Below are 26,984 nucleotides of genomic sequence, written 5' to 3' on the forward strand. Positions count from 1 at the left end.
TTGTATAGCAGAAACAGATTTTTTTTCCCTTTCATAATGTCTGGTAAACTTTTAGAGGGGCTGGACCCTTAGATTAGGAACCAGTGCACAAAGCTGGATTCAACGGTGCTGCTGACATTTGATGATTCTGTGTTATTACTGTAAATGTGTTATGTCAATAACAGAAGCAGAAGATGCTTTATTATTGTGAGATGCACAGCAGCACTGCTGAGTTCTAAAAGCGTTAATGGGGATTTAGCTGCTGATCTGTGCTGTGTTTCGATGTTTTAGGTGAACATCTTTAACGGCGCAGTCATGGAGTCCATGATCAACTTCACAGGGTCACAGGTGAGTTGTGGGACAGCCATACTCTGTGGCACAGAAAGCCACAGCTGCATGTTTCAAAGTGGGTTTGCCCCTGAGGATATAATCAGTAAAACAAGGGGTGGAGAAAAACAAAAAATCAGCAGGCGTTCTAGATCAGTTTACAGATTGCACGAGGCCAGTTAGAAATATTGGAAGTTGACACGGGTGTTTGGTTGCCTGGAGGAGACGAGCATCAGCGTGCATTGTAATGTAACAGCTTGTACTATACCGTTTTGAACCTGCTTTGAAATACGGTCTGATTGTGGTTTATTAATGAGCTGTTCACCAACAGTTACTTTTCAAGAAGCTGTAATCCAGATGATATTCACTTATTACATTGAGAAAAATGATCGATCATGTCTACACAGAGGGGTTATATTCAGCTGCACATTAAGCATCTCAGTGAGCTGCAAATGTTTTTTTAGTTTGCTGTAAAACACCTAAATGTCAGAAGAACAGAGCAGTTTTTCCTGCTACCACAAAGAAACGTGCTGGATGCCTTTTTAGTAATGGTCAGTGTCAGATGGCAAGAAGAAGAGAGCTGCTCCTGTATCCACTGTATTATTATTTTGGTAGTTCTGAAGGGTTGAAGAAACCAGGCTTTGGATCTTTTTAGGTGTAGAAGATCCTGTGAACACTGATCTTAAATCAAGATGTAAACTGCTCCAGATGCAGATGTAGCAGAGGGGGAGGAGGGTGGGGAGGAAAACAGACTGTCATCGCTCGAGTTAATTAGTTCCTCTTCGTTTTCCTGTCTGTCCACCATAGCTCCCTCTCTGAACTTTGTAACCTCACTTTTCAGCTTCCTGCTGCCTGCTTTCTCTTTAAAGAGACAGACGCCTCTCCCTGACGTCAAGCCTCTCACTCCTCCTTTAGTTTTCTCTGAATGTCTTCTGTTTATGCGATCTCACCTCTGATATCATTGTGCTAGTCACTGGGTTGTGGTTTGAGAACGGCCTCTTATTTCACTCAGAAGCCGCTGATGGACTGTGTTTCTTTACGAGGAGAAACATCATTCTAGCTTGTATCAGAGATGCAGCCATTACATCACAACTATTTACAGAGATATAACATTGAGTTCCTAAAGACTATTAACTTCAAAAGGCCACAGTAGTCTGACAGGCAATAAATGCTTTTGATTTTGTAATGCTAATATAATATACTTAAATAAAAAGTTCAATCTAAAGATTTCCAATCTGACCAAAATGTTTGTGACTGCGTGTTTTCTTGTGTAAACTCATGATTCCATCTCCTCGACTCTCCTTCGCTCTCATCTTGTAGATGGCCGCGTACTTTGGACATTCAGTTGCAGCTTTTGATGTCAACAATGACGGGTGAGTACGTGTTTGTGTGTGCTCATACAATTTCCCCATCTGTGGTTTAAGACAAGCCCTCCAATAAAAGAATAGATATATTCTTCTGTACGTAGATATCCGTACAGCACCATCCATGGAATTTATGGCAGAACAATTTTTGTCACCACAGTGCAACAATAGGATGACAACATATTTCCACTGAACTGTCTCTCTTTGCAGTTGGTGGCAGTTGGGGGTATTATTTGCTGTGTTTTGCTGCTATTTGGTGTGGTTCTGTGTGTATGTGTGAGTGTGTATCAGTGTTTTCTGCCGTGTTAAAGCTACATATTAAACCGGAATCCATTTTTCTTTAAATATCTGAATCCTACTTCCAATCACCATTAAAATGACAAGAGCTGACACTTAGAAGAGCTAATGTTTGTCCAGCTTGGGTAGTGTTTGGGGGAAATATGAATGGCAGATATTTTTATATTAATGCGTCTCTAAAGTAGACTTTGGTGTACTTGTACCCTCGATAGTGAAGTGAGCTCTGTTATTTTCTCTTGCGAGAGCTCCCGGGTAATTTAAAAGCACATTGAAGACTTTTTACAACTGCTTTTGACCTCTGGAAACGCTCAAACTTCAACACTGTTCACTTTGCTGTCAGCTTGAGCTTTGATGGCCTCTTTTAAGTGAAACCAGAACGCGGCTAAATTTGGAGTGTTTCGAGACTTTACACGTTTGTGAAGTTTGCGGTGGTTCATACACTTGTTTACGTGTTTAGTTGTGTGCCAACTAAAATAAGTGGTGTGAGAGAAGCTGGGTGCTAATGCCATCGCTTTAAGGAAGTGGTGAAAATTATCAAACACAACCACCAAACCTCTCAGAGGATGTTTGACCATCTTATCAGTGTTTCTGTTCAGCATGCTAACAAACACTGACTGCTTGTTCCCATCTGCTCCTGTTGTGAGAGTATTGTGTTAACTGGTTGATGATGATAAACAGCTGGTTGGTCTCTATTGGTGCGTTTAAGAAAGAGGAAATAATGAGTGTCAGTAAATCTATTAAAATCTATTTATCTGGCAAAGAATCAGAGTGGGTGAAATGTGGGTAACATCGTGGAAATGTGATACTAGAGTTGTTGTTGTTTATCAGTCGACACAGCTCTGATGTCTTCTGAGTGACATTTAAGTCTTTCCGCTGTTGTTGATGGAGCAATGCTGCACGGCACCTTCTAAAGTAAAAAAGCAGTTGAGATAAAATCACTCCATACTGAGCGATTCGATGACTCGGTGTATAGTTTTGTTTAAACAGCCTTTTCACCCGTTCTTGTGCCATCTCTGTCCTCTCTACAAGCACTCTTCTTAGTGTCAAACAGATCACAAAGGGATGTAAAGGATGACAGACGCTTTGCCCTTAGAATAATATGGATACACTGTGTTTTAGTTATAAATATAAAATGCAGATGAATGAATATTAAATTAATATAATCAAATAATAAGTAATCTGGTGTTCTTATTTTGTGTTTCATCTGTCTGTCAGTAATATGGATGTGTTCGTTGGAGCTCCTCTCTTCATGGACAGGGGCTCAGATGGAAAACTGAGGGAGGTGGGACAGGTAGGCACACACAGAGCATCCGTTGCATATGTGCATACATACATACTCATACTGTAAAAGTGTTTGACAGATTAGGTGAACTGTGCTTTCTTTGTTTTTTATTAAAGAAAGCAAATATATTTAGCTGGAAACTCATCAAATTTGTAAGAAGTAATTAGAAAATTAACAACTCTGTGCCGAAGTATGAAGCTATTTTAAAATAGTGCTGTCAGTGTTAATATTGTTAAAATGAAGTTAACAAGAGTTAGCTAAGGCATAGGGCTGCACGGCATCAAAGCATGCAGCAAGTTAGCACGGATCGCCCCGTGCTAACTTGCTAATGGAGATTTGCCGCGTTACTGCAGTTATGGCGTTAACATCATTTTAATGAGATTAACGCTGGCAGCACTAATTTTAAAATATTAATACTGTAACACAAATTTAAGGCAAAGGGTAAATCTTTCTAAAATATGAGCAAAATATAAAAGATGTGGAGTTTTTTGTTAGGCTTCAGTTTGTTAAAACCGTGTGTGTGTGTGTGTGTGTGTGTGTGTCTGTGTGTGTGTGTGTGTGTGTGTTCTTCAGGTGTCTGTCTATCTTGGTCGGGGTGGATTTTCCTTCCAACCACCTCGGTTGCTCACTGGGTCCGAAGTTTACGCCAGATATGGCTCTGCCATTGCAGCGCTAGGAGACCTGAACATGGATGGCTACAATGGTAACAGAGAGCACCACAACACACCACCCTCTCCCCCTCCGGTGTTTTAGCTCTTTCTGTCTTTGTGAGGATAAAGTGAGCCACTAACCAGTTCAAGCCCCCACACATCCCTTTGATGATGAAGACCAGTTGAAACAGCGGTTTAAAACTGAAATTTGTCCACAGATACATATGTGTGGATACAAACACAGACACAGGTCCCTGCTGAAGTATACATGATTTAGTAAATGCATCAGCTGCTTTTCACCTTGACATCTACACAGTAGTTCTTTACCCACTCCACATCTCCCTCCACTCTTGTCCAGATGTGGCCATCTCTGCTCCTTACGGAGGCCCCAACCATAATGGCTTGGTTTACATCCATAATGGCAGCCCTCAGGGGCCCAAAGCATCACCATCCCAGGTAAATGCCACACCTGCCCCTTCCATTCACTGTGTTTATATACACTTTAGTTACCCGCTTATAGTTAGATTTCTACAGTAACTGGATTTTGTAAATGTTATATAGGTGACAACTTTTATTCTTTGTTTTCATTTTTAAGACTTCTGTTTAGTGTTTATGGTGTGAAGCGCTGTACACAGTGAAAATCCTGCCCACACTCTGAAGTCGTCACAGGCAAAGACTGCTGAAACCAGTGATTCTAACCTCACTGAAAATACAGCAAACATAAAGTTTTCACTTAAACTGGTTCACAGTTAGTCTGGGATTACCATAAAACCCTGATTAGACATTCAAAGAATGGCTGTAAGAACTATTTTAGTTATGTTTGTTTTTAGTTTCACTTTCAAATCAGCTGATTTAGATAACTGGATTCAGTTCTGACCACTGTGCAGCTGGTCACGTCGATGTGGCCTTCCCACATCCTCCCAGTCACGTTGGTGTGCTATAATTTTTAGCTGAAAGGACGTTTACTACTATAGCAACAAGAGCTCCAACATAAACTTTTAATTTGAAATGTTTGCCTCATCTCTCAGCGCCTGGAGGGCAAATGGGCATCCAGTTACATGCCCCCTAGCTTTGGGTACTCCATGTCTGGAAATACTGACATAGACCAGAATGGATATCCAGGTAAAGACACACACACACACACACACACACACACACACACACACACACACACACACACACACACACACACACACACACAGAAACGTGTACATGTAGAGAAGCACAGCAGGAGGCAAATGAATGTCAGTAGCTGTGCTGTGAAAAAGAGCTGATGTGTGTTTCTGCCCCACAGATTTAATAGTTGGAGTGTTTGGAGCAGACAAAGCCGTTTTGTACAGGTAATCAAATCCTTAATCTACACTGCGTGTGTGAGTGTGCTTGCCTGCTGTGACTGTGTGTGTGTCTGTAATGCTTCTGATAGAAGCTGATGAGTTTAATGAGCAAGGCCACCTCTGATATCAAAGAGCTGCTGTTTTCATTCAGCTCCTACTGGCTTTACAGATGCTATTAGGACACGTTCAACCTTCATCCCCGTGCTCATTTGTTTTTGTTTGTTAATATTTATGTACATATATATCCTAAATGTTTAATGTGAACCCTTTTCATACAGTCATACTCATTCATAACCGCTTAGAACAACCAGATGTGCATGGAGTGTTTCCATTGTTGAGGTCTTGAAACCAGATGTGATGAGTGAGTGGAAGGGTTTCTGACTGGGGCACTGTACGCTCAGCTGTCAATTGCAATAACTGCTTTCTAAAATGTACAGTAGAATCAGTGATGTAGATCATGCAGTCATTATGGAGGCATGTACTCAGATCAAGTTAAAGGAGAGTTTTGCAGAGACTTGTTGCAACAACAGCTGTCGACCCCCTGCTGGACATTAAGAAGAATGCAGGTTTAAGGCCTAGAACATTAAGTAAAAGTGTCCACATATTCACTGGAATTCCTAAAAGCTTGTTTTTCCATACTTAATTTTCCAAAACAAACCAAATGCAGGACGAACAACAAGGTTTAAAAACAGCTTTGTCCCAGCAGCCATGGCAGCCATGTGACATGATGCTGTGTGGTTTTTAAATACTTTTGTCTGTCTTAATGTGTTCTGCCTTGAGCACCTTACAAGGCAATTTTTTAAATATACTTTTAAAAATCATTTGTAAAATGCTAAATGCTTGATTAGAGCTGTAACAGTCAATTAGTCTTTCATCAAAATCTTTCATCTTAATAAGCAACTTTTTTGTTGCTTGTATTGTCACTGACCTAACCTCGGTGTGTTGTGCATGTACAGAGCCCGTCCAGTGATCAGTGTAAATGCCACGTTGGACATCACACCCCTGATCATCAACCCTGAGGAAAAGAACTGCACACTGTCTAATACCAGCACACCTGTATCATGGTGAGCAGTCACATTTCTACTAAAACATGTACTTGTAGTCTTTTCTGACAGGTTTTTTCTTTTTCTTGTCAATACGTTCGGTTCGCCTGCACACATAAACACCTACAGTCATCCTTTGCTGTGCATTTTTGTCAATAACTGATTGAAACATCATTGTTAAACATTATTAGGGGGGACTCATGTGTTGTTTTTCAGTTTTAAGGTGAAGTACTGTCTGAAGGTCAACGGCCATAGGGCTCCAAACCTGCTCAGTAAGTAAATCTGCAGAAGCTACATCCGATTTTCCCTCCGCACAACAAGAAGAGTTGCATTAGTTGTGGCGGTGCAACATTCACATTTTGTCTAATAACTCTCCCAGCTTTCCGAGTGCACCTCATGTTGGACCGCTTGAAGCAGAAGGAGACGACTAAGCGTGTCTTCTTCCTGCACAGTGGCACCTTTCAGTACTCCAAAAACACGACCGTGTCCAACGGCAAAGGGCCGACCTGCGAGGAGCAGTGGGTCTACCTGGTGAGCGAGTCACACGGTTTAGGATCACAGGACTAACACAGGATGAAAGATGCTTTTAGAGATGCATGTTAACTGGATTTGTGACCACAGAGGTTTTCAAAGTTTGAAGGATAAAAGGAAAATGCTTCCCAGGAATGGATTTACAAACATGGCTCTTTATGTTTCCTCCTGCTCTGTCAGGATAATCGAGAGTTCCGGGATAAGATCACTCCCATCTCAGTGTCAATGGAGTACAGTATGAACTACCAGCAGGCTGCAGACAAAACGGGATTGCAGCCTATTGTTGACATGTCATCTCCATCCGAAATCAACAAACAGGTAAGTATGTGCAGCTTATTCAATGAATGAACAGCGATCTGTGACTTTTAGGGCCTTTGGTAGTCATGTTGGCATGTAGAGAATGATAGTTCACAATAAATTTTTTTGATAATGAAGGCTTTATAGTAGTTTGGACCAAACAATACTGAATGACTCCTTTTATTTATCGTTCTTTGATACTGAACATCTTCATCTTTGCTCTTCTCTCCATCAGGTTCATATCCTGTTGGACTGTGGGCCTGACAACATCTGCAAACCTGACCTCAAGCTGTCGGTTAAAAGGTGAGAAAACAAACTCAACCTAAGTTAAACCAAAAAGTTTTGCCAATGAAATCAGGACGGAAATTTAGGTTGAAACCCTCAGTTTAGTGTTCTTTGCCTCCCTTCAGTGACCGTGACCAGATTTACATTGGCGATGATAACGCTCTGACCCTGGAGATCACAGCTGAGAATCAAGGCGAGGGAGCCTACGAGGCCGAACTCCACATCTACCCTCCGCAGCAGGCTGACTTCAGCGGTCGCAGTCAGGTAATACAGACACCACTCCACTTTGCCCAGATTCAGGCAAAATCAGTTTAATGTTCACTTTGAAGTGAGGAGGTACATTTTCCTGCTGCTGTACTTTGAGAAATAAAGCTGAAAAGTTCTTGCATTGGAATGTTTGTTCATAAAGTATTACTGTACAATCCAGTTCATCATTGAGCTGGTAATAATTCTTGTAATAATCAGTGATGTCTTATTTTTCTTAGGCCCTGTCTAGGCTGTCCTGCGCCTACAAGAAAGAGAACCAGACTAAAATGGTGGTGTGTGACCTTGGAAACCCCATGAAGGGAGGAACTAAGGTCAGTGATCGGTGCATGTAAAGACACACACACACATAGGAGTTGGTCCAGCTGGAAGTTGATCAGAAGGGAAAGAAAACTTTAAAGCACATTTGATTTGCCCGAATAAATATTTGAATCAAATATATTGAACTGCAGCTTTAAAATCAGAATACGTCAGTAATGAAGTTTCGATTATTTTGAGTGACCTTTGTTCACCAAATCAAGTCTAGTGATGTCTGCTGGATTTTCTTGCATCCTCCTGCTCACTGATTGTCCCTGTCCCTGTGCTCTCATTGGTCAGATGGTGGCTGAGTTGGGGTTCAGCGTGCAACAGCTATCAGAGGACGACACATCTGTCCGCTTTGACCTGCAGATAGTCAGGTACGGAACAGTGTTTGGTCTCTTTGTTCTGACCCTGCTTTAACTCATCAAATTTAACCCATTTTGATATTTGATAGAAGCAAAAATACCCTGGATGCTATGCTTTTGTATAGGTGCTATAAATGTTTGTACACCGAGACTGCTCCTGGACAAATTCGACCTGAATCGGTTCAGATCAGGTGGATTTTAAATCTTGGGGAACAGTAAAACTGTGTAGGAGTGGTCATATGTGGTACACATAAGAACAAAGGTCATAACGAGGTCAGATGGTGCCTTCACACAGAAACAAGAGCTGTAATAGGGTGGTGGGGTGGTTAGGAAACAGGGCAAGAAGGTTCCTGGTTCAAATCCCAGCTGGGGCCTTTCTGTGTGGGGCTTGCATGTTCCTCCTTTGCCTGCTGGGTACTCCAGCAAAAATGCACGTGTTAGGTTAATTGTTGATTCTAAATTCAATTCAATTCAATTTTATTTATATAGCGCCAAATCAAAACATAAGTCGCCTCAAGGCGCTTCATAGATACAGAGAAAAACCCAACAATCATATGACCCCCTATGAGCAAGCACTTTGGCAACAGTGGGAAGGAAAAACTCCCTTTTAACAGGAAGAAACCTCCAGCAGAACCAGGCTCAGGGAGGGGCGGCCATCTGCTGCGACCATGGAGCCATGGAGGTAGATAAAGTGCTGTATGAAAGTCAATGTGTGACTAGTAGAAAAATGCATTACAAACATTTCATTAGGATTAATCATCAGTTTAGTTTGGTTATTAGCAATGTTCCCTCTAATTTTTCATGTGTCTGAGTGAACAAACAAACTCCCTGAGCGGTCCCTCGGACCACTGTGAGCAACATTAGACGTGTGCACTGTTGTCACGCCAGCATCAAATCCATCCAAGTCACATGGTTTATTAAAATAATCAAATTACAGCATTTACGTTTATGTTAGACGACTTTTAAATAACTGCTTTAGCCCACTTACAATGAAAATTTTAAAAAATCTTGTTCATGACCTGTGTAGTATGTTCACACTATTGGAAGTAAGTAGTAGTAGTATGTTTTTGCTCACAGGCGGAGAGTGTTTTCGAGCGTTTTCCTTATAAAACGCAGTTTTTACCGTTTCTTCCCGCAGTAAATATAAACAACGATGGTATTCAGGAAGAAAACCAAACATTAAAAATATTTTTATCATATCTCTGGTTTTACGTGACCTATCAACATGATTTAAAAACTGGTATAAAGTCGACACTTTTTCCGTCAATTGTTCCGTCTGTCCTGCTCACACCTCCAATGGTTGTACACGTTGTCATTAACGTGGCTTCACTCCACATCATCCACGCCGCTTTGCTAGCTAAAACACCGGTGTCGGCATATAAGGACGCTGTCATAGTCTGTCAACGACGTTGATTAGCTGCGTATATACGAATGTGAATCGCATCATTGGCTGGACTATGGGATAAGGTGGCATCGTTCTAATCCCATACGGGAGCAGCCAGCGACTTACTGACTCACACTGCAAAACAGAATTGTTAAAGTTTTAATTTTAATTTCAATTCAGGTAGATTTTTTTTTTTTGTGCGCAGCACAGATTTTCTGTGTGCAGAGAGTGTGCCAGCAGTGCGCAATTGCGCAGCTTAGAGGGAACATTGGTTATTAGTCAAATGGGCTGTTTATACATTCTAAACAGATCTGTTGTTTAAAAATTGTTGTACACAATCACTATGATGGACTCTCTGGCCTTGGTCAAAATTGAGTCGAACTTACTTCGAAGGCCTGAAATATCAACAGTAGGTAATTCTGGGTAATTGTAATGAGTGCCGCATAGTGCCACCTACTGACAGCACTTCAGTTTTTGTTTTCTTTTTCATATTAGCACACAAACACTGGTGTATAGAGAGGCAAAAGTTACACAAAGACTAAAATCAAGGCTAAAATATAAATAAAGTTTTCATTTTGTCATTATGAGGAATTAATGGTAGTCTCAAGAAGTGTTTAAAATGAAGGATTTCAGTACATCCTGTATCCAGTGTGAAATGATAAGGACTCTGCTGTTATTCCAAGGACACAAAAGAAAATCAGGGTACAGTAGCATCAACACACCTCAGAAGGTTTAGCGTGATAGAAGCTAACTGCAATCAGACTGAGTGTTAAGCCCACTTAATTCATTAAAGCAGAGCTGTTTTCCTCGTCTCGCTCATCTGAATGACAAAAGCCCTGAAACTCTGAAGGAAGCAGCTCCGTCTTCACATTCTTCTGTGTTAGTGTTTTTGTACTTCTGTGGCAGAGAGAGAGAGAGAAGTATGTTAATGAAGGGTTTTCAGCAGTCTTTGGTTCGCCTCCTCTTCAGCTCATCGACACACTCGTACTGCACAGCAGTTTCACTGCTCCTTAAATGTGTGCCAGGAGATTTCTGAAGGCCGTTTCTCTCTTTTTGTCATCACCTTTGACATGTACAGATTAACTATGTTTTAACCTTTTCTCATATTCTTAAACTTTTTAAGGTAGTTATCTTTATTATTATCCGTTACATTTGACTTATTCCTGATTTATTTTTGATTTCTTTCATGAGCTCTACATTTTAGCAACTTTGTTGGTGATTACTGTATTTATTTGTCAGGTTGGAGCAACAGATTTTCAGTCAGTTAGTTGCAGTTGAGTGTTGTGATGTCTTTGATTTGCAGTATGGCACTGACAGCATTTTGTTCACGATAAGCACAAATGTAGAATTTAGCACTTTAGCATCAGGTTCGAACTTTTAATCAGGATTTTACTTTTTTTAGTATTTATTACCATCATTCACTGGACTTATTATTCAATAGTGGCTTTCATTTTATTTTATCTTTATCTTTATTTGCCTTTTTTATGACATATATCTTCTTTGAAATGTCTTTTAGATGCTTTACAAATAAGAATAGAGTAATCAATAAGTTGTAATATTTCTCCAGCCATTCATTCATTTTCTTCAGCTTATCCAATTTAGGATCCTTACATTAGAAATGTAACAGACTCCAGGACTGAGTTGCTGCGCATAAGATAGGGTTCTGGCAGAGCCTATCATAGCTGTCCTAGGACGAGAGGCACGGTTCCCCCTGGACAATTTGTCAGTCTGCCGCAGGGCTGAATCATAAAGACAGACAACCATTCATTGCATTCAGACCTGTGCGCAGTTTGAATTACTGATGTAACTAAACCTGGCACAGTGGTTAGTACGATGGCCTCGCAGCAAAAAGGTCCTGGGTTCAAATCCAGCCTCTACGTCTTCTCCCGTGTCTGTGTGGGTTCTCTCAGGTGACTCTGGCTTCCATCTACAGTCCAGAGACGTGTGCGAGGTTAGGTTATCTTAATAAGGTTAGATCATTGTATTCTGATGTTGTTTATTTTAACACATTTAGGGGTTAGGGATTTTGTTTGTTTGTTTGTTTGTTTGTTTTTGGTCATGTGAATGTGACTGTTTGTTGTTGATTTTTCAGCTCTAACCAGTTTGACAACACCAGTCCCAAAGTCACCAGCGTCATCAAACTGGCTGTACTCGCTAAAGTCTCCATCAGAGGGTAAAACGCACAGAAACACACACTGCTGCTCCTGAAGGTGTTTCTCTTTCTGCTTAAGAAGCTTCAAAAGAAGAGGCTGTAATTTATATGATTTTCCCAATAGTGTATTTAAATAATAATAATAATTGATAAGCTTGTTGCCTCATCTTTAAAAAGGGATGAGGCTTTAAAAGCTACAGAATTTGTACAACTATAAAAACAAAAGTGTTGACTACACCCTCGTTTAACTGGTATATCTCTGACTTTGAAACTTGCTTTAAAAACAAGTTTTTATGATTCCAGCTTCACATTGTTCCTTAAAATGTGTTTCCAGGTCTTCATCTCCTGGTCAGGTGTTTATTCCTATCGCCAACTGGAAACCGAGAGACCCTCCTGTATTCGGTGACGACATCGGACCACAAATAGTACACGTCTACGAGGTACAGACACACGTGCACGAACATGCGGGAGAGACGGGTGATTCTGTTTTTTTATCTCACTGATTTAACTAAGACTGCACAAGATGATAATATTATTATTATTATTATTATTATTATTATTATTATTATTAGCAGCAAGCATAATGTAATGTAGGTCAAGCTGACCTCATGATTTCACAATGAATTATGCTATATGAGACTGTATTTCTTGGTCTCCCACCCTTTTGGTATTATTGTATAGTTCAACTGCTTTTTGTTTTTTGAAATGATTTATTAGAGCTTCACAGTCACAGATTTAATGCCAGTGGTTATTGAAAATATTTCTTCTGTATTTTTATTTCTTTGGACTGAGATTAAAACTTGCATTCCCCTTTCACAGCTCCTGAACAACGGTCCCAGTACGTTCAGTAAGGCAGCGCTGGAGGTCAAGTGGCCGTACCAGTTTAGAAACAGCTCTCTGCTCTACATCACCAGCTACGACACAGAGGGACCCATCAACTGTACCACTGACATACAGATAAACCCACTCAATGTCTCTGTAAGGCACACAAATACAGAAACAACACAAATGCACACCAATACTCAAACAGTTCACAACATACAGCTTCTTTCCACAGTTTTGTCAATTGTGATCTTAAAGGTACTTCTTCTAAATTTGTGCTTAAAAATATGACTATCACAACCATGGATTATCTTAAAGAGATCAGCTGACATTAAACTATTGCCAGGCTGTACTTTATACCACTTTGTACCAAAACATGCTGAGTCAGTTTAACCTTCAGTTAAGCGGCCACATCATCACAGGACACACCTGCTTACAGTGGTGGCGAGAGAAAAAGGCAAAGCCTCTTGAGGAAATGGGGTAGCTAAATCAAATGTTCAAAGTCAAACAGCAGCGCAGACCAACAAACATGTCAACACCAGCTGATAAAAAGCTGCCCTCTAGTGGTGAAAGTTTTTGTTGAATTCTTCAGTTTGTAATTAGACAAAGTAGCTTTAAACACCAATAAGAAGTATTTCTGCTGTTCCAATTAATAATGTGCTGCTGTGGCAGTGCTCCTTCTCTTACATGTTTCCAACAAATAAGCCTTTCTTTGTGTGTCTGTGTCTTTCAGAACCCAGTGAGCACTTCAAAGAACACCAGCACTGTTACGCCTGGAGGACGAGAGTCGGAGGGACGGAATCAAAACAGCGTCCGCCAGAGGAGAGATCTGGAGTCCAGAAATGCAGAGAATGACCTGCAGACACTGGTAAATCTACACAAGCACATATGCTTTGAATAACCCATTTGTATGACATGAAATTACACCTTGACTCATGCCTGATCGTGCTAAGAACAGCTGATGCATCCCAGCAGCTTTAGATGACATCTCCCAATCAAATTGCGTTCCTAAAGAAAAGCATTCATTTGACTCCTGCTGTGCTTCTCTACATGTAAACGTTTCTCTGTGTGTGTGTGTGTGTGTGTGTGTGTGTGTGTGTGTGTGTGTGTGTGTGTGTGTGTGTGTGTGTGTGTGTGTGTGTAGGACTGCCACACAGCTAAGTGTCTGACACTGAAATGTCAGGTCGGTCGTCTAGAAAGGAGGAAGAACGCCATCCTCTTCATCTACTCCAGACTGGATGTCAACAACTTCCTCAGGGTAATCAAATAAAAGCACCTATGTTAGGGCAGAGCAATGTTACTGAACACAGCAACCAGCTCTGTGTCTGTGTTCTCTTAAATTATAAATGCATGCTCTTTTCTTTCTGTTTCCTTTCCTGATTAACACAACACAACATGCACTGGTTTGGGTTTGCTGTGTGTCTCCATCATATTATTGTAGTGTCTTTACCTTACAATATAGAGCACCTCAAAGCAACTGTTGTTGCAATTTGGTGCTATGCAAATAAATGGAATCTAATCACACAACAGAACATGTGTGCAACGTCTTAGAAACAAAAGCTGGTCTTTATAAAGTTTCACTGTTGCACTAACCCAGTGATGGCTGCCTGTGCATCTATGGGTGCATTACATGCAGTGGTTGCTAGTAGCTAATCCAACATTCATAATCTGGACTTTTTGCCAAAATGTAAACAAATAACCAGAACAGTGTTGCCCAGACTGTCACATTTTTAAACCTCTGTCCTAATTTCTCTAATAGCTGAAGAACACATGTCTGTTGTTAGGTAATATCCATTCTCCAGGTCGTGATTTATCCTCAGCATTTTGGACTTCATTTGTCAGACATGTGACTTTTTTCCCTCCTTTCAGCCTGAGAATCAGAATCGTTCCTATGTGATACAATCAACGGCTAGCTTCAGTGTGATCGAGATGCCCTACAAGAACCTGGAGATGGAGCTACCATCCAATAGCACCACAGTAAGACACACAAACAGAAATGATCAGCACTGCATGGAAGACACAGAATTATCTACAAACAGAAAGTCAACACAAAATGCGTGTGCACATATACGGAGGTTTCATGAATGAAATACGTAGCAAACTAGTGACTTTAAAGTTATGGTTTTCTTCTGAAGTTCAAAGAATTTCACAGAAAGATAAACAAGCATACAAAACCTCTCAGTGCAGGAAGTCAGACTCATGACAGTAGACTCGTTATCAGCAAGGAGATGAAAAATAAGCTCTCTCACCTTGTTGTTACACAAACCAGTTCCTGTCTGCAGAAAAACAAAAAACAAAAGAAAAAATCTTGATTTCTGAATGAGCTCATATTTTCACATAAACTACATGAAATGTAATCATATAAACAGTAGGAGTCCCTTAATATTAGATTTTAAATCAGTCAGAGAAAACACATTCTTCAGTGTTTTGCTATAACACAGCAGTCTCTAAATCACTGATAAAACATGTTAGTGCAGGTCCACAGCGTGTTCGGAAGCACTCGCTGGCATTTAGACTCCCGACTCTTCGTAAAGATTATGGACCGTAGACTTAATGAAGCGTTGGAACAAGTTGATACCAGTCTTGAGGAATTTATTATAACAGCCTTAAAGGAACACAGATGGAAGGACAGTGCATATTTTAAAGAGTTAGATTGGTCATTTTATAACAGCATAATGACTTTAAGCTGATCAGGACGAAGTAAGTATGTTTTTGGTTTTGTCTCGTTTCAGGTGAGTGTATCAGTGGTTTGGGTGGCTGAGCCTCCTCCACCAGTGCCAGGCTGGGTGGTGGCTCTGGCTGTGCTGGCAGGACTGCTGCTGCTGGCGCTGCTTATCTTCATCATGTACAAGGTAGTAAACATGTCCATTGTCACTGTTCTTGTGCTGCTTTTTTCCTTTTTCCTAAGCTTCTGTAGTTTTACACTGAGACGTGTGTTCAGACGTTGCTCTTCTGTGTCAGATTAATGGCTGAAACACCACTTTCACTACCAAATATAACCGACTCTTGTGCCCTCTTTTCTTCTTCTTCTCCTGTGCAGTTGGGTTTCTTTAAGAGAGTCCGCCCCCCACAGGAGGACTGCATTGAAAAGGAGCAGCTGCAGCCGGAGGAGAACGGAAACACTGATGCCTAGATGTCAAACTGTGAGGGACTGATGGCAAATCAGTAGGGGGTGGGAAGAAATCAGGGTAAAAAGGCCTCTGAGAGCATTTCACTGTATTGACTGTTGGATGGCAGATAATGATATGATTTAAGATTTAATGTGCTGGTTTTATTTTTATTTTTATTTTATTTTTTTTAAAAAGTCAACATGTATTTGTGCCAAAAGAGAATCTGGAAAACATTGATCAAACAAAATCCACAAAGTTTAGTGTTAAAGGAGCAGTTCGACGTTTCCTGAGAAGCTGCATCACAATGTGTGCGTGATGGCTGAACGACGCTGATGTTACGAACTGCAGATGTTTTGTGAGTTCACACATACATTTGTTTAATTTGTGAGAGTTGCATGATCAGATTGCCTGCTTTAAAAATATAAAGCTACAGCTTGATTAGCTTACCTTAACATGGGACTGGGAACAAAGAAAATTCACCTCATCTTTTCACATTAATGATATTAAAAATCACAACTCTAAGTATTATATAAACATTTAATAAATGTTTTTTGTTCCCTAAAATCATTATTGATAAAATGTGTCAAAATGCTTTTACAAACTAGCTGTGAGAGCTAGCAAGTCGATCTCTTGTATTGTATTCAACATTTGAAAAATGCAGAATTTCATATTTACAATTCAAGCATTAAAAATTAAACAAGCTAGAGCATATTAGTGAACATTAAAGCTGCCAGGCAGATCTTGTTATCTCTTCACAGGACCACGCTAGCTGTTCCCTAGCCAAGCTAATCCACTGCAGTTTCATATTTAATATTCAAACACAAGCCTGTTGTCATTCTGAACATGTCCTAAACCGTTGAGCTATTCCTTTAACAAATCGAGAAACTTAATGGTTTTGTTCCAGCAGGCAGTTGAAATCAAAATTACAGTTTTCCAGAAGTTATAAGAAGCATAAACCACCTTAATTTTCACATTTTCCATCCAAACACAAATTCAGCAATGAGATAAACAGCCTTGTTGTTATGCTACACTTAAGTCATTGTTTTAGAGTTTCTAAGAGCAGTTAATTATTAATACAGCCAGTGATTATTATTGTATTGTATTATAGAATACCACAGACTGAATCAGTGGAGTTTAAATCAGCAAAGGTGCGCTATAAAAACACATTATCCCAGCTGAGACACAAGAAGCGTAAAACACCACAAACACAATAGCCAACTGATCCAAGCAGAGCATAAACAAATAACACATATGTCACAGTGATGTGCCATATTATCTTAGTATGGACTCAAATTATTACTACGCAAAACAAGTGTTTGTTTCATATGTGAGAGTATCGGCCGATATATTGAATTTTTATCAGTCGGGTTCCACTTGTAATTTAGTAAATGTTTTTTTTCTTTTTGTTTTAGTGACGTGATTAATTTTGATCAACCAGCAATGTAAAAACAAACAAAAACAAAGCAATACGGTAACTGAAGCAGCTAGTTAGCTGCATTCAGGTCTTTTTAGATGTTTCGGTAAAACTGGTTTATCTGCTGTAGCATGGGATGATGGGAAGCTCACAATAATATATTTGCCCTTATGTACGCTTGTTTTTTCTCTTCCTGCTTTGTGTGTGGGGTAGCTGATCTGCATTTCTCTTGTATGAGTTTGCTTTGGGATGTTGGTGGTTGTTTCCTTTGTATTTTGTACACAACATTAATTAGAGTTTTAGAAGTTTGTCCAACCTTTTTCAACACAATCAAGAAAATGTTTGGCCAAATGTAATTTTGTTTGTGCAGAAAATGGTTGAAAATCATTTTAAGTTCTGTCTGATTAGTCAGTCCACAGAAGCCTCATATCTCGCATCATTATGTTGAAGCTGATCTTATGTTGTCTCTCTGCAAGCAAAGAGCTGTAACTGGCTGAGAAAATGTTTCAGGCTGTATGGAAACCGGTCTATATTTGCCATACATTAAATGCATTCTAGATCCTAACAAGTATTATTAAATGAACAATTTCAGTTATTTTTCAAGTGAATAGATAAACTTAAAAACATTTTTTTTGGATTTTTATTTTTATTTTTAACCTGACCAATTGATGAAAGTATTAAAGTATTTAAGACATTACACATTTTAATGTTTAAGATTTGTCAACATGTGTAAATACCTTCAGTCAGTGGCTAGAGCAACAGCAATAGTAACTATGGGGGTGGAGCTTAACAGACTATTAGTAATTCTAACCTGGCAAAGTACGGGCTGTTTTAGTGTTAGTGAGCTGCGACTTGAGTGTTGACCAGTGTGTGTTGACATGATCGATTGGATTGTGTATTTGCAAGCATGTGATTGGTTCATGTTTCATTGTAATCACTAGTTGAGGCCCGTTCAGCTCACACAGCAACAAGCATAGAGTTTTATTGTGTAGTTTTAAATCACAAACTTCTTTTTAAAAAGACTTGTAGTCCTTTTCACTGAATTGGTTGTGACAGTTTTTCCTGCACTGAGGCCTTTTGGATTTCTACTTATTTACATTCAGATTTCAGACTGGCAGCTTTGCTGGGAACAAGTTAAAACAAACGCAGGTTTCTACTTTGTGTTTTGAGTATATGATTGCTCTAATACTTAAGAAAAAAAAGAAGAAAAAAAAAATACTTTGCTATTTACCCATATTGGGTTCGCATTATAAATTAATGTTTATAGCTGATTATAGGTTTACAAATATAATAATGCAGGTAACATTCATCATAAAATAACAGGAAGACTTTAATAAGCACATTATACATTGTTTTCTTTCAGTGGCATCTTAACCAATACTTTGAACCAACTTGTCCTACTTGAGCAAAGAGTTGTGTGTTTGTGTCGGACGGCACTTCTTAACAAATGAGTGATTTTGGTATGAGGATTGATCTTAGGTCAGTGCTCTCATGCGGGAGATAAACTGAGCGGCTTCACTGCACTGTTAATTTTTTCTATAAAGGTTTTCTAAGGTTGATTGTGTGTAAATTAGACCAAAACAGCATGTTTCTCTTTGCCAGGAGTCAGTTGGACAGAAATCTGTTCATTTCAGTATCAGTCATTTCAAATTACTCAGAAAAGCTGCAAATCGCTAAAACATTTATTTCTGTCCTAACATCTTTGATATGACCTTATTGTCAGCACCGTTGTCCTGAGCGATGATGCAAAAGCCTTTGGTGAGTAGAGGAGTTTGTGTTAAATATGGAGGAATAATAAAAAAAAAACAAAGCCTCCTGGCAGATACGAGTGATTTGCAGCCAGTCATTTGTATTTAATATTGCTCCGTGTTTCTTTCTGCCCTAAGAAAATATTGACTATTTTTGATGTATGTATTCTTTCACATAGAGAATAAAACAATGATTTCATAAAGAGATGATTTTACCTTTAAACTAAAATAAACTGATTTGTTCACATCTGTTCAGTGTTTTGTGGTGATCTCTTCTTTTTAAACCAGGCAGCCTTTTACAAATGTATATACGAATATTGCATTTAAATCACATCACCATGTGTAAATTGGAAGGAATTTGTACTTTACAGACTTAATGGTCAATTTTTGTTTTAATTTATTCAGGTTTTTGCACAAGTTGCTAAAAAAAAAAAAACTAGATTAACTTTACTGGAGAGACACATTAGATGTTTCCTTAAAATCTTTATTCTGTTCCAACCAGAAACATTGAAAACTTTGTGCTCCTCGTCTTGCTTCCATTTGACCGATCATTGTGCATCAGTTAGCAGGAAGCTAAAGTCACTGCCTGGCTCGTACTCCACTGTGGGCTTTTTCCTGAAACACATAATTATACACAAAAAGAAAGCATTTATAAAAATCCTGCTGATATTTTCTGGTCACTGGAATAACTCAACTTGTTTCGCGTTCTCAAATTGTGTGTTTGTTCTACTGATGATGTACACACCCTGGTTACACAGCCGCATTGCTGGGATGCTGTTTAGATTTAGTTAAGAACATGTTAACATTAAACTAATTTTGTTTTAGTGTAAGGCTAATAAAGGCTACAGTCGATTAGAAAGGAGATTGGATAAGTCAGTGTGATGTCATCTCAAGTCATGAAAACTTAGTGTGTTACCTGGTGAACAGTCTGGCCTTAGTGGTTCCCAGCAGTGTCGCTTTGTTTCCCTCCACTAGCAGCAGGGAGCCCTCCCTCAGACCCTGACAACAAACAAAAAAGACGGTAATTTTCTAATGAAGCCGCTTCATCTTCTCGGCATGAAAGATTTAAGCACTATTACATGTATGCAGGTCTGCTTCCCCTCACTTACCAGGACACACGGAGTATCGGGTTCTTCGTGGTACTGGATGATCCTCTGCTCTCTGGTTTCCTACATGAAAACAAGATTCAAGATTGTAAGCACAGTGGAAACAGTGGAGGCTGAAACCACAGCTGAAATATAACTATTGATGTGACAAAATGTTCAAAATAACCTCGTCATTCACTCTTCTTTTTAACAAGAAATAAGGACAACTGCTCATTGGTGACAAACTGTCCTCAGTTAATTCAGCAAGTGTATTTTAATAACAGCATTCCTGTTTTGCTGAATACCTGCTGCTGTGACCACATTACAATGACAGAAGAAAACCCAAACCAAAGGGGAAACTCGGGGTTTAGTATCTTACATGGACGACTAGAGGAGCTGGGAATTGAACCGCTGACCTTCCAAACAGATGACCCAGTGTACCTCCTAAACCACAGTTGCTCATGTCTGTTCAGCTAAATACTGCTCCCAAATGTGTGATGATATTAAAATAAATTATAAACATAAATAAAAACTAAAATATTTAAAGATACAAATCTAGGTTTATTAACATTTGTCACTGTTGCAATCACCAAGAGTGACCACCAGGGGTCGGTGGACACAGCAATATATCTTTCAGAAAATAAATTTGTGCTTTATCGACGCAAATATTTTTATGAAGTGATTGTTTTTCCTTTGTGATTCTTCTCACAGCTGTTTGTTAACAAATGCTAACAACTGCTTGTCAATGTAAATCATTTTTCCAGCACAAAATGCAATTATTCTTCAGTTCTTTTCTAGTGTCAGGATTTGGATTTTGTTTTGTTTTGGTTTTCTTCTTCTTCTATATCATTACAGCATCAGAATCATTTCACTATGAAATGTATGCAATAACAAAACTCATACTCCAGACTTCACCTTACCCTCTGACAGCTTGCACTGAGCAAACCTTTCCTGTTTTCTGACACTTTTACCATCTGAACAAGAAATGATGAAAACCACCCTTCCATGAACGAAATTTACACCTCAGGAACGTTTTTTAAACCATTTAAGAATAATAGTTCGTGTTCTCCCTTAAGCTGGACACCAGATGCTTGCTGCCACGCCCTGTAGGTAGTGCAACTGCTACCCCATGGCCTGGCTCTATGAATTCAGTGTTTCACAACCCTCAAACTAAACATTGCATGTCATCACATTGGTCAGAGCTACCCTAAATCGCTTTGCTGACACTGCAGCTTTTTTGTCAGCTGTTGCAGTTTTACAGCTCTGAGTGTTGCATAATTTCCTCAGGCTGTTTTATCACGTGTTAGCTGGAACTCATGTCAGTCAGACCTTCTGCAAATCATCTGTCCCTTCATGCAGATTGTTTATAAACCCTTAAGGTCTAGAATGCATCCAGTTTAGGCTGGAGTCCAGTCTTGGTTATTTCCTACTGTGTCTCCATTCGTTTCTGCAGAGATACTTAATATGACCACAAAATGCAGGTAGTGCATAATCATTTATTAAAAAGATTCCCACTGGTGTTATCGTCTTTCTCCTAACTATCATTCTGTGGCATGAAGTTATTAAGTAATAAAGAGCAGATATATCCATTCATCTTCTACGGTCCAGGTCAGAGGGGCTAAGGTCTCAGCAGAGAAGCCCAAAGCTCCCTCTACTCACCCACCTCATCCACCTCGTCCCAGGGAGACACGGAGGTGTTCCGAAGTCGAGAGATATAATCTCTCCAGTGTGTCCTGTGTTTGCCCTTGGCTCTTCCTGGTAGGACATGTTTGTTATACGTCATCTTGGAGGCATCCTAATCAGATTCCTGTACCACCTTAATTGTCTCCTTTCAAAGTGGACGAGCAGTTGATCTACTACTGCAGATTTACTGAGGTCCAAATTCACTCAGTGTAAGGCGACATCCTTTTAAAGCCGAGCGAAAAACCTCCATGGCACTTCCACCGTTTCACTGTTGGAGCTGTTTCAACAGCTTAATTATTTTATTTACATATTACTCATAGTGCAAACATGTTGTTGCTTTGTCGCTTCCAAACATATCTGCTTATCTCTGAGCAGAGGGCAGCCATAAAGCAATGTTAGAGTGTTACTTATAACACTGATACGGCATACAAGCGACAGCTCAGTGCAGTAATCATTTTCTTATATCTGTCAACCAGCTAGCAAAACAAAGACTCCTACATCGTTTTTCACTGATGATTTTTAACCTCGGGCTCGTAGCAGTTCGGAATTTTGAGTAGTTGTAATACTCCCAGTATCTCTGATCAGTTTCATTTATCTGTATATTAGTGAAGGCTTTGCAGTGGACTGTGGCTGGAGTGTCTGCAGCAAGAATTTCAGCTTCATCTAGTAGCAGTGTAAAGCAACAGAAAATAGAAATCCTCAAAAACAAGCATCCAAAGCTCTACTTGTTATAAAATATATAGTTATTTCCAGCTCTGACAATCAGTAACTCTGATTATAAAACTGATTATTTGCAGAGACAAAGTCTAGACTAACCTGGCCTAACGGCCTCCTCACAGCAAACAGAACCTCAGGCTGTGCGACTCACCCCCATGTGGCGGCTGGTGCGGTCGGCGTCCAGGTAGTGCGGGTTGATGTTGAAGGGGACGAGGCCAATGGCAGAGAAGGACGGAGGGAAAACAATGGGCATGTCGTTAGTGGTACTGATGCTGATGGTGGCCACATTAGTGCCTGCACTGGAGCCCATGTAGGGGACACCATCCTGGGCAAGGATTTAAAGAATGTGGGAGTAAAGAAAAGGGAGACAAGAAGTAGTCATACTACTTAACTAAGAGCACACAGGAATCATTGGTTTAATTTCTTTTTAATAATCAAGACAGAATTTTTCTGCAATTATTTTTTAAAGAATCTAATCGATTTGGTCTGTTGTTTATGTGCATATTCATATAAAATGCGTACATAACTCCCCCAAATCTATTAAATTTATTTAAAACCTTCATAAGACAATAGTATATGTTTTTATAAAACATACACAAAATTATATTGAAATGGAATGTTTTTAATAAAAAACAACATCTATCAATCTATATATATAACCATTTGTAAAAATGTTACATTTTGCAATTATAAAGTATTTTGTTTGTTTGCTGTCTTGTTTTGTTCCAGTAAATATTTTTGGATTAAATATACCTCCATCACTCTCTTCCTGATCTCCATCACCACCTTGTTGTCATAAAGACTCTTCAGCAGCCGGAAAGTGTTGCCTCCACCTACAAACAAAAGCCTCTTTTAGCATCTCCATACTGCAGATTGGGTAAAGTAAAGGTTAGATGGTAATGTAGAATAAGAGAAAGAGAAAAAGTGTGAAATCCCTGAAGAAATTCCAAGAGCTGTTGCTTTCCTCAGATGTTCCTCACCTATAAAAATGCCCTCGGCCTTCCGGACAGCATCTACAGGGTCTGAGGCCTCGTGGATGCTGTCCACCTCATAACCTGCAGAAGACAAATGCTCTTATGACATGTAGGATTTGACTGAATTACATCTAGCAAAGCATGTCCTGTAAACTATCGTATGCACTGAAATCGAAAACAAAAACAAATACTGAAAGAATGCAGAAAAAATGGAGAAAACACCAAAATGCACATAAATAATAATGGATTGCATTTATATAGCGCTTTTCGGGACCCTCAAAGCACTTTACAATACCACTATTCATTCACTCTCACATTCACACACTGGTGGAGGCAGCTACAGGTGTAGCCACAGCTGCCCTGGGTCAGACTGACAGAAGCGAGGCTGCCATATCGCTCCATCGGCCCCTCTGGCCATCACCAGTAGGCGGTAGGTGAAGTGTCTTGCCAAAGGACACAACGACCAAGACTGTCCGAGCCGGGGCTCAAACCGGCAACCTTCCAATTACAAGACGAACACCCAACTCTTGAGCCACGATCGCCCCTGGACTGTGGCTCAAGATAGACCAAATACACTGACTTACATCAACACGATGCACAGAAAACACAAGGAAATACACAGAATACACTAGAATATATAGGAGAAACTGCACAGAAAATACAGGGGAAAATTCATTTCAAAATACCATAAAGCATAACACCTTAAACGTGTGAATCACCCATAAATTATTACTATACTACGGAGGAGCGGTCTGTGTGTCTCGGTGATTCCATCGGCTATGATGTCCTATGGACTTGCCCCAGGTAGGGTCTCTTGTTGGACAGGGTTACCGGGACCACACCCTGCAGCATGACCTGGAAGGGAGGTAGAGCATCTGATTGCTGGGCCTTAGCACATGTGGTCCAGACAGGCACAGCTCAAAAAGGCAAATTGAGCCCATCTACTTGTTTGCTCAAAGAGACAGAGGCCTTCTACTTTGGTGCTCTCTGCTTTCCGCAGTTGATGTGATCCTGTTGGCTTCATTGGTGGGTCCAAGTCGTCTGAAGCCAGGGTTCTGAAAAGGAAAAGGATTGAGTTCCCACTCCAAGTTAGAGACTTGCTATCCCAAGTGGATGAGTTCAAGTATGACTGTGACTTGTTCCCAAGATAGGGAAGTGGAAGATTGACAGACAGGGCTGTATCTCCAGTGATGAGGACTTTGTACTGGTAGATTGCTCTGAGCCATCAGTTTACCAACCGATTCACATCCACACCCTCACCTGTGGTCACAAGCTCTGAGCAGTGACCAAAAGAATGAGATTGGAGCTACAAGCAGTGGAAATGAGTTTCCTTTGAAAGGCTGGGCTTTCGCTAAGTGATAGTGTGGCGAGTTCAGTCATTCAGGTAGAATTTAGAATGACTGAACCACTACTCCACACCAAAAGGAGCCAGTTACATCCTAATCAGTTGGGCATCTGATTAGGATGTCTCCTGAATGTCTCCTGAGCAAGTGTTCCAGGCATGTCCTAGACCCAGATACATTGGATTAATTACATCTCTTGCCTGGCCTGGGAATGCCATGGTGTTCCCCGACATCAGCTACAAGCAGTTGCTGGACTTCTGTGCTTTTGCTGCTACTGTCAATGACCCGGCCCCAGATAAGTGGCAAAAAATGTATAGATGGATATACAGAAAAATTCCTAGAAACACTGAAAACTGTGCTTTCCAAAACAAAATATAGAATATATACACACCCTCAAATATTAAAGTAAGAGAAAAATATAGAACACAACTCTTAAATAAATGTATGTTTTATTAAACATGAACACAAAGGCATATAATTACTTAAGGCTTTATAAATATGAAACTAACAAGCAGGTGTACAGTATGAGACTCAAAAATAATCTGTTACATGAACCTACCAAGAGTCTTAAACTTGTCTCTGGCTAACTTAGTGTAGGCGTCTCTATCATGGAGAGCATAAGGAACAAACAGCACCCTCTTCACGTCTCTGAAATACATACAAACAGATTCATGATAAACACCAGACAGGCCGTCAGGAGTCCTACCTCAAGGCCAGTCGTGAATGTCTGCACACTAAACTTAAAAAGATTTCATTCTAAGGATTTTCACTGCCCTCTGTCCATAACTTTACAGTATTACATTGATGCTGAGTAACAGAGCTAAGAATATTTATTAGGTACTCTATATAATTACATTTTATTAGTTTCATGGGTTTTCAAACACAAGTTGTGTTTACCATTAAATACAACCTTATGAACAGATTAAAAGTGCAGCATAATTTGAATTTCATACATATGAGTGGGCAGGCTTATATATGAACCAGAAAACTGTGCCCATTCTTTGCTGTTCAGGTTTTCTACAACATATTTATTTCTGATCAGCTATTCTGATTTCCTTTTCCTTCCAACCCCCTCATCCCAACCCCCCACCCCACTCTGCCACCACCCTGAAAAATTCTGCAAACGCCCCTGCTCGTAGAGGGATTTACAAAGAATCAAATACAAATGCAATTATAATCCACGTTTGCTCAGTAAACTGACAGAATAAAAAAATAAAAACTTTCATCTTTCTTTTACGTCTTTGCATGTCACTTGACTTTGGCCCCACTTCCTGTTTCCTGTCCCCTTTGTCAACTTTCTGGCCCACATATATGAACCGCGGCGCTAACTTACTTTCCAAAGAAGCTGGAGATGTGCTGCTGACAGTGCTCCAGGTAACCACTGCCGTGCAAAGTGGAGTTGGACACCAGCAGGAGTCTCCTCTTCATCTTGGCTCGAATAGAGAAACAGAAGAAAACCCACAGAAGTTTCAGTGCGGCGGAGTCCAGAGGTCCGGGGTCACAGTTCAGCTGTGATTAGGCTGATAGCGGCTCCCTGACAGCCCGTAAACCGGCTCTCATCAACTCTGATCCCGCCACGGAAGTTCACCTTGGAGCCGTTTAAAGCTCACAGCAGCATTCACGGTGCAGCACACCGTGTTACTATCAGAGCCGCTCTGTCCTTTCTACTTTAAACTTACACTGGATCCAGCTAATACTTTTTATAAGGAGTAGTTGTATTTGATCAATTTTACCACTAGCGGAAACAACACTAGCGCTTCTAACCAAGTACTTTCATAATAAAAGTACCTCTATTTCGTTTCTCCTCAATTCTGCCAAAATAAAAGCGTCCTTTTCCCTGCAAGTCTATCGTCTAGTTCTAACAAAACAAAAGTCCTTCTTCATGGGCTGCTCACAGTCCAGTAAAATCCTTTCAGGGTAGAATTCTCTTTTTCTCCTTTCTCTTGAGTTATGTCAAATTAAAGCCTTGTATTTCCTTTCTGGATTTCCCCAAGTTCATCAGAATATAAGTATTCTGTACTTTTTGTACTACTACTACTACTTCTTTGTTGGTCTTCCATGGGTCCATTTAGAATAACAGGTGTTCCCTTGGCCTTGCTTTTTCCCTCTCCATCTTGTTTCCTGAAAACATGTGTACAAAGTGATTTCTAGATATAAATACAGAAAAAAGGTCATTTGTACTTTCATACAAAATTTATTATCTCAAGCTCAGAAGTTTTCTTCGTTCAGTGACC

General features: G+C 39.9%; 2 protein-coding genes across 3 annotated transcripts in view; one reads left to right on the forward strand and one right to left on the reverse strand.

The window, feature by feature from the left end:
* The window catches only part of itgav (integrin, alpha V), a 59,365-nt gene extending 40,170 nt beyond the window's left edge, over nt 1-19,195 (forward strand). For both annotated transcript variants that reach the window (XM_080902290.1, XM_080902291.1), the window contains exons 10-32: nt 271-327; nt 1,627-1,679; nt 3,183-3,258; nt 3,823-3,952; nt 4,258-4,355; nt 4,928-5,021; nt 5,194-5,239; nt 6,190-6,297; nt 6,493-6,548; nt 6,656-6,807; nt 6,988-7,125; nt 7,340-7,407; nt 7,515-7,653; nt 7,875-7,967; nt 8,251-8,330; nt 11,795-11,875; nt 12,189-12,294; nt 12,674-12,832; nt 13,410-13,544; nt 13,821-13,934; nt 14,546-14,653; nt 15,409-15,528; nt 15,717-19,195. In XM_080902290.1, the coding sequence (XP_080758416.1) occupies nt 271-327; nt 1,627-1,679; nt 3,183-3,258; nt 3,823-3,952; nt 4,258-4,355; nt 4,928-5,021; nt 5,194-5,239; nt 6,190-6,297; nt 6,493-6,548; nt 6,656-6,807; nt 6,988-7,125; nt 7,340-7,407; nt 7,515-7,653; nt 7,875-7,967; nt 8,251-8,330; nt 11,795-11,875; nt 12,189-12,294; nt 12,674-12,832; nt 13,410-13,544; nt 13,821-13,934; nt 14,546-14,653; nt 15,409-15,528; nt 15,717-15,809 (2,304 nt within the window). In that variant the 3' untranslated portion in view covers nt 15,810-19,195. The remainder of the gene's footprint in view (nt 1-270; nt 328-1,626; nt 1,680-3,182; nt 3,259-3,822; nt 3,953-4,257; nt 4,356-4,927; nt 5,022-5,193; nt 5,240-6,189; nt 6,298-6,492; nt 6,549-6,655; nt 6,808-6,987; nt 7,126-7,339; nt 7,408-7,514; nt 7,654-7,874; nt 7,968-8,250; nt 8,331-11,794; nt 11,876-12,188; nt 12,295-12,673; nt 12,833-13,409; nt 13,545-13,820; nt 13,935-14,545; nt 14,654-15,408; nt 15,529-15,716) is intronic.
* Nucleotides 17,360-26,512, reverse strand: LOC308409495 (alpha-aspartyl dipeptidase). The gene is made up of 8 exons (XM_080902293.1): nt 26,084-26,512; nt 25,310-25,398; nt 23,414-23,488; nt 23,187-23,266; nt 22,585-22,758; nt 20,058-20,117; nt 19,865-19,947; nt 17,360-19,563 (listed from the first exon to the last, which is right to left on the reverse strand). The coding sequence occupies exons 1-8, from the start codon at nt 26,176-26,178 to the stop codon at nt 19,497-19,499; spliced, it is 723 nt and encodes a 240-aa protein (XP_080758419.1). The 5' UTR covers nt 26,179-26,512; the 3' UTR covers nt 17,360-19,496.
* Between the last annotated feature and the right edge of the window lie 472 nt (nt 26,513-26,984).

This window comes from Rhamphochromis sp. 'chilingali', assembly GCF_963969265.1.
Source record: "Rhamphochromis sp. 'chilingali' genome assembly, chromosome: 14".
Lineage (NCBI taxonomy): Eukaryota > Metazoa > Chordata > Actinopteri > Cichliformes > Cichlidae > Rhamphochromis > Rhamphochromis sp. 'chilingali'.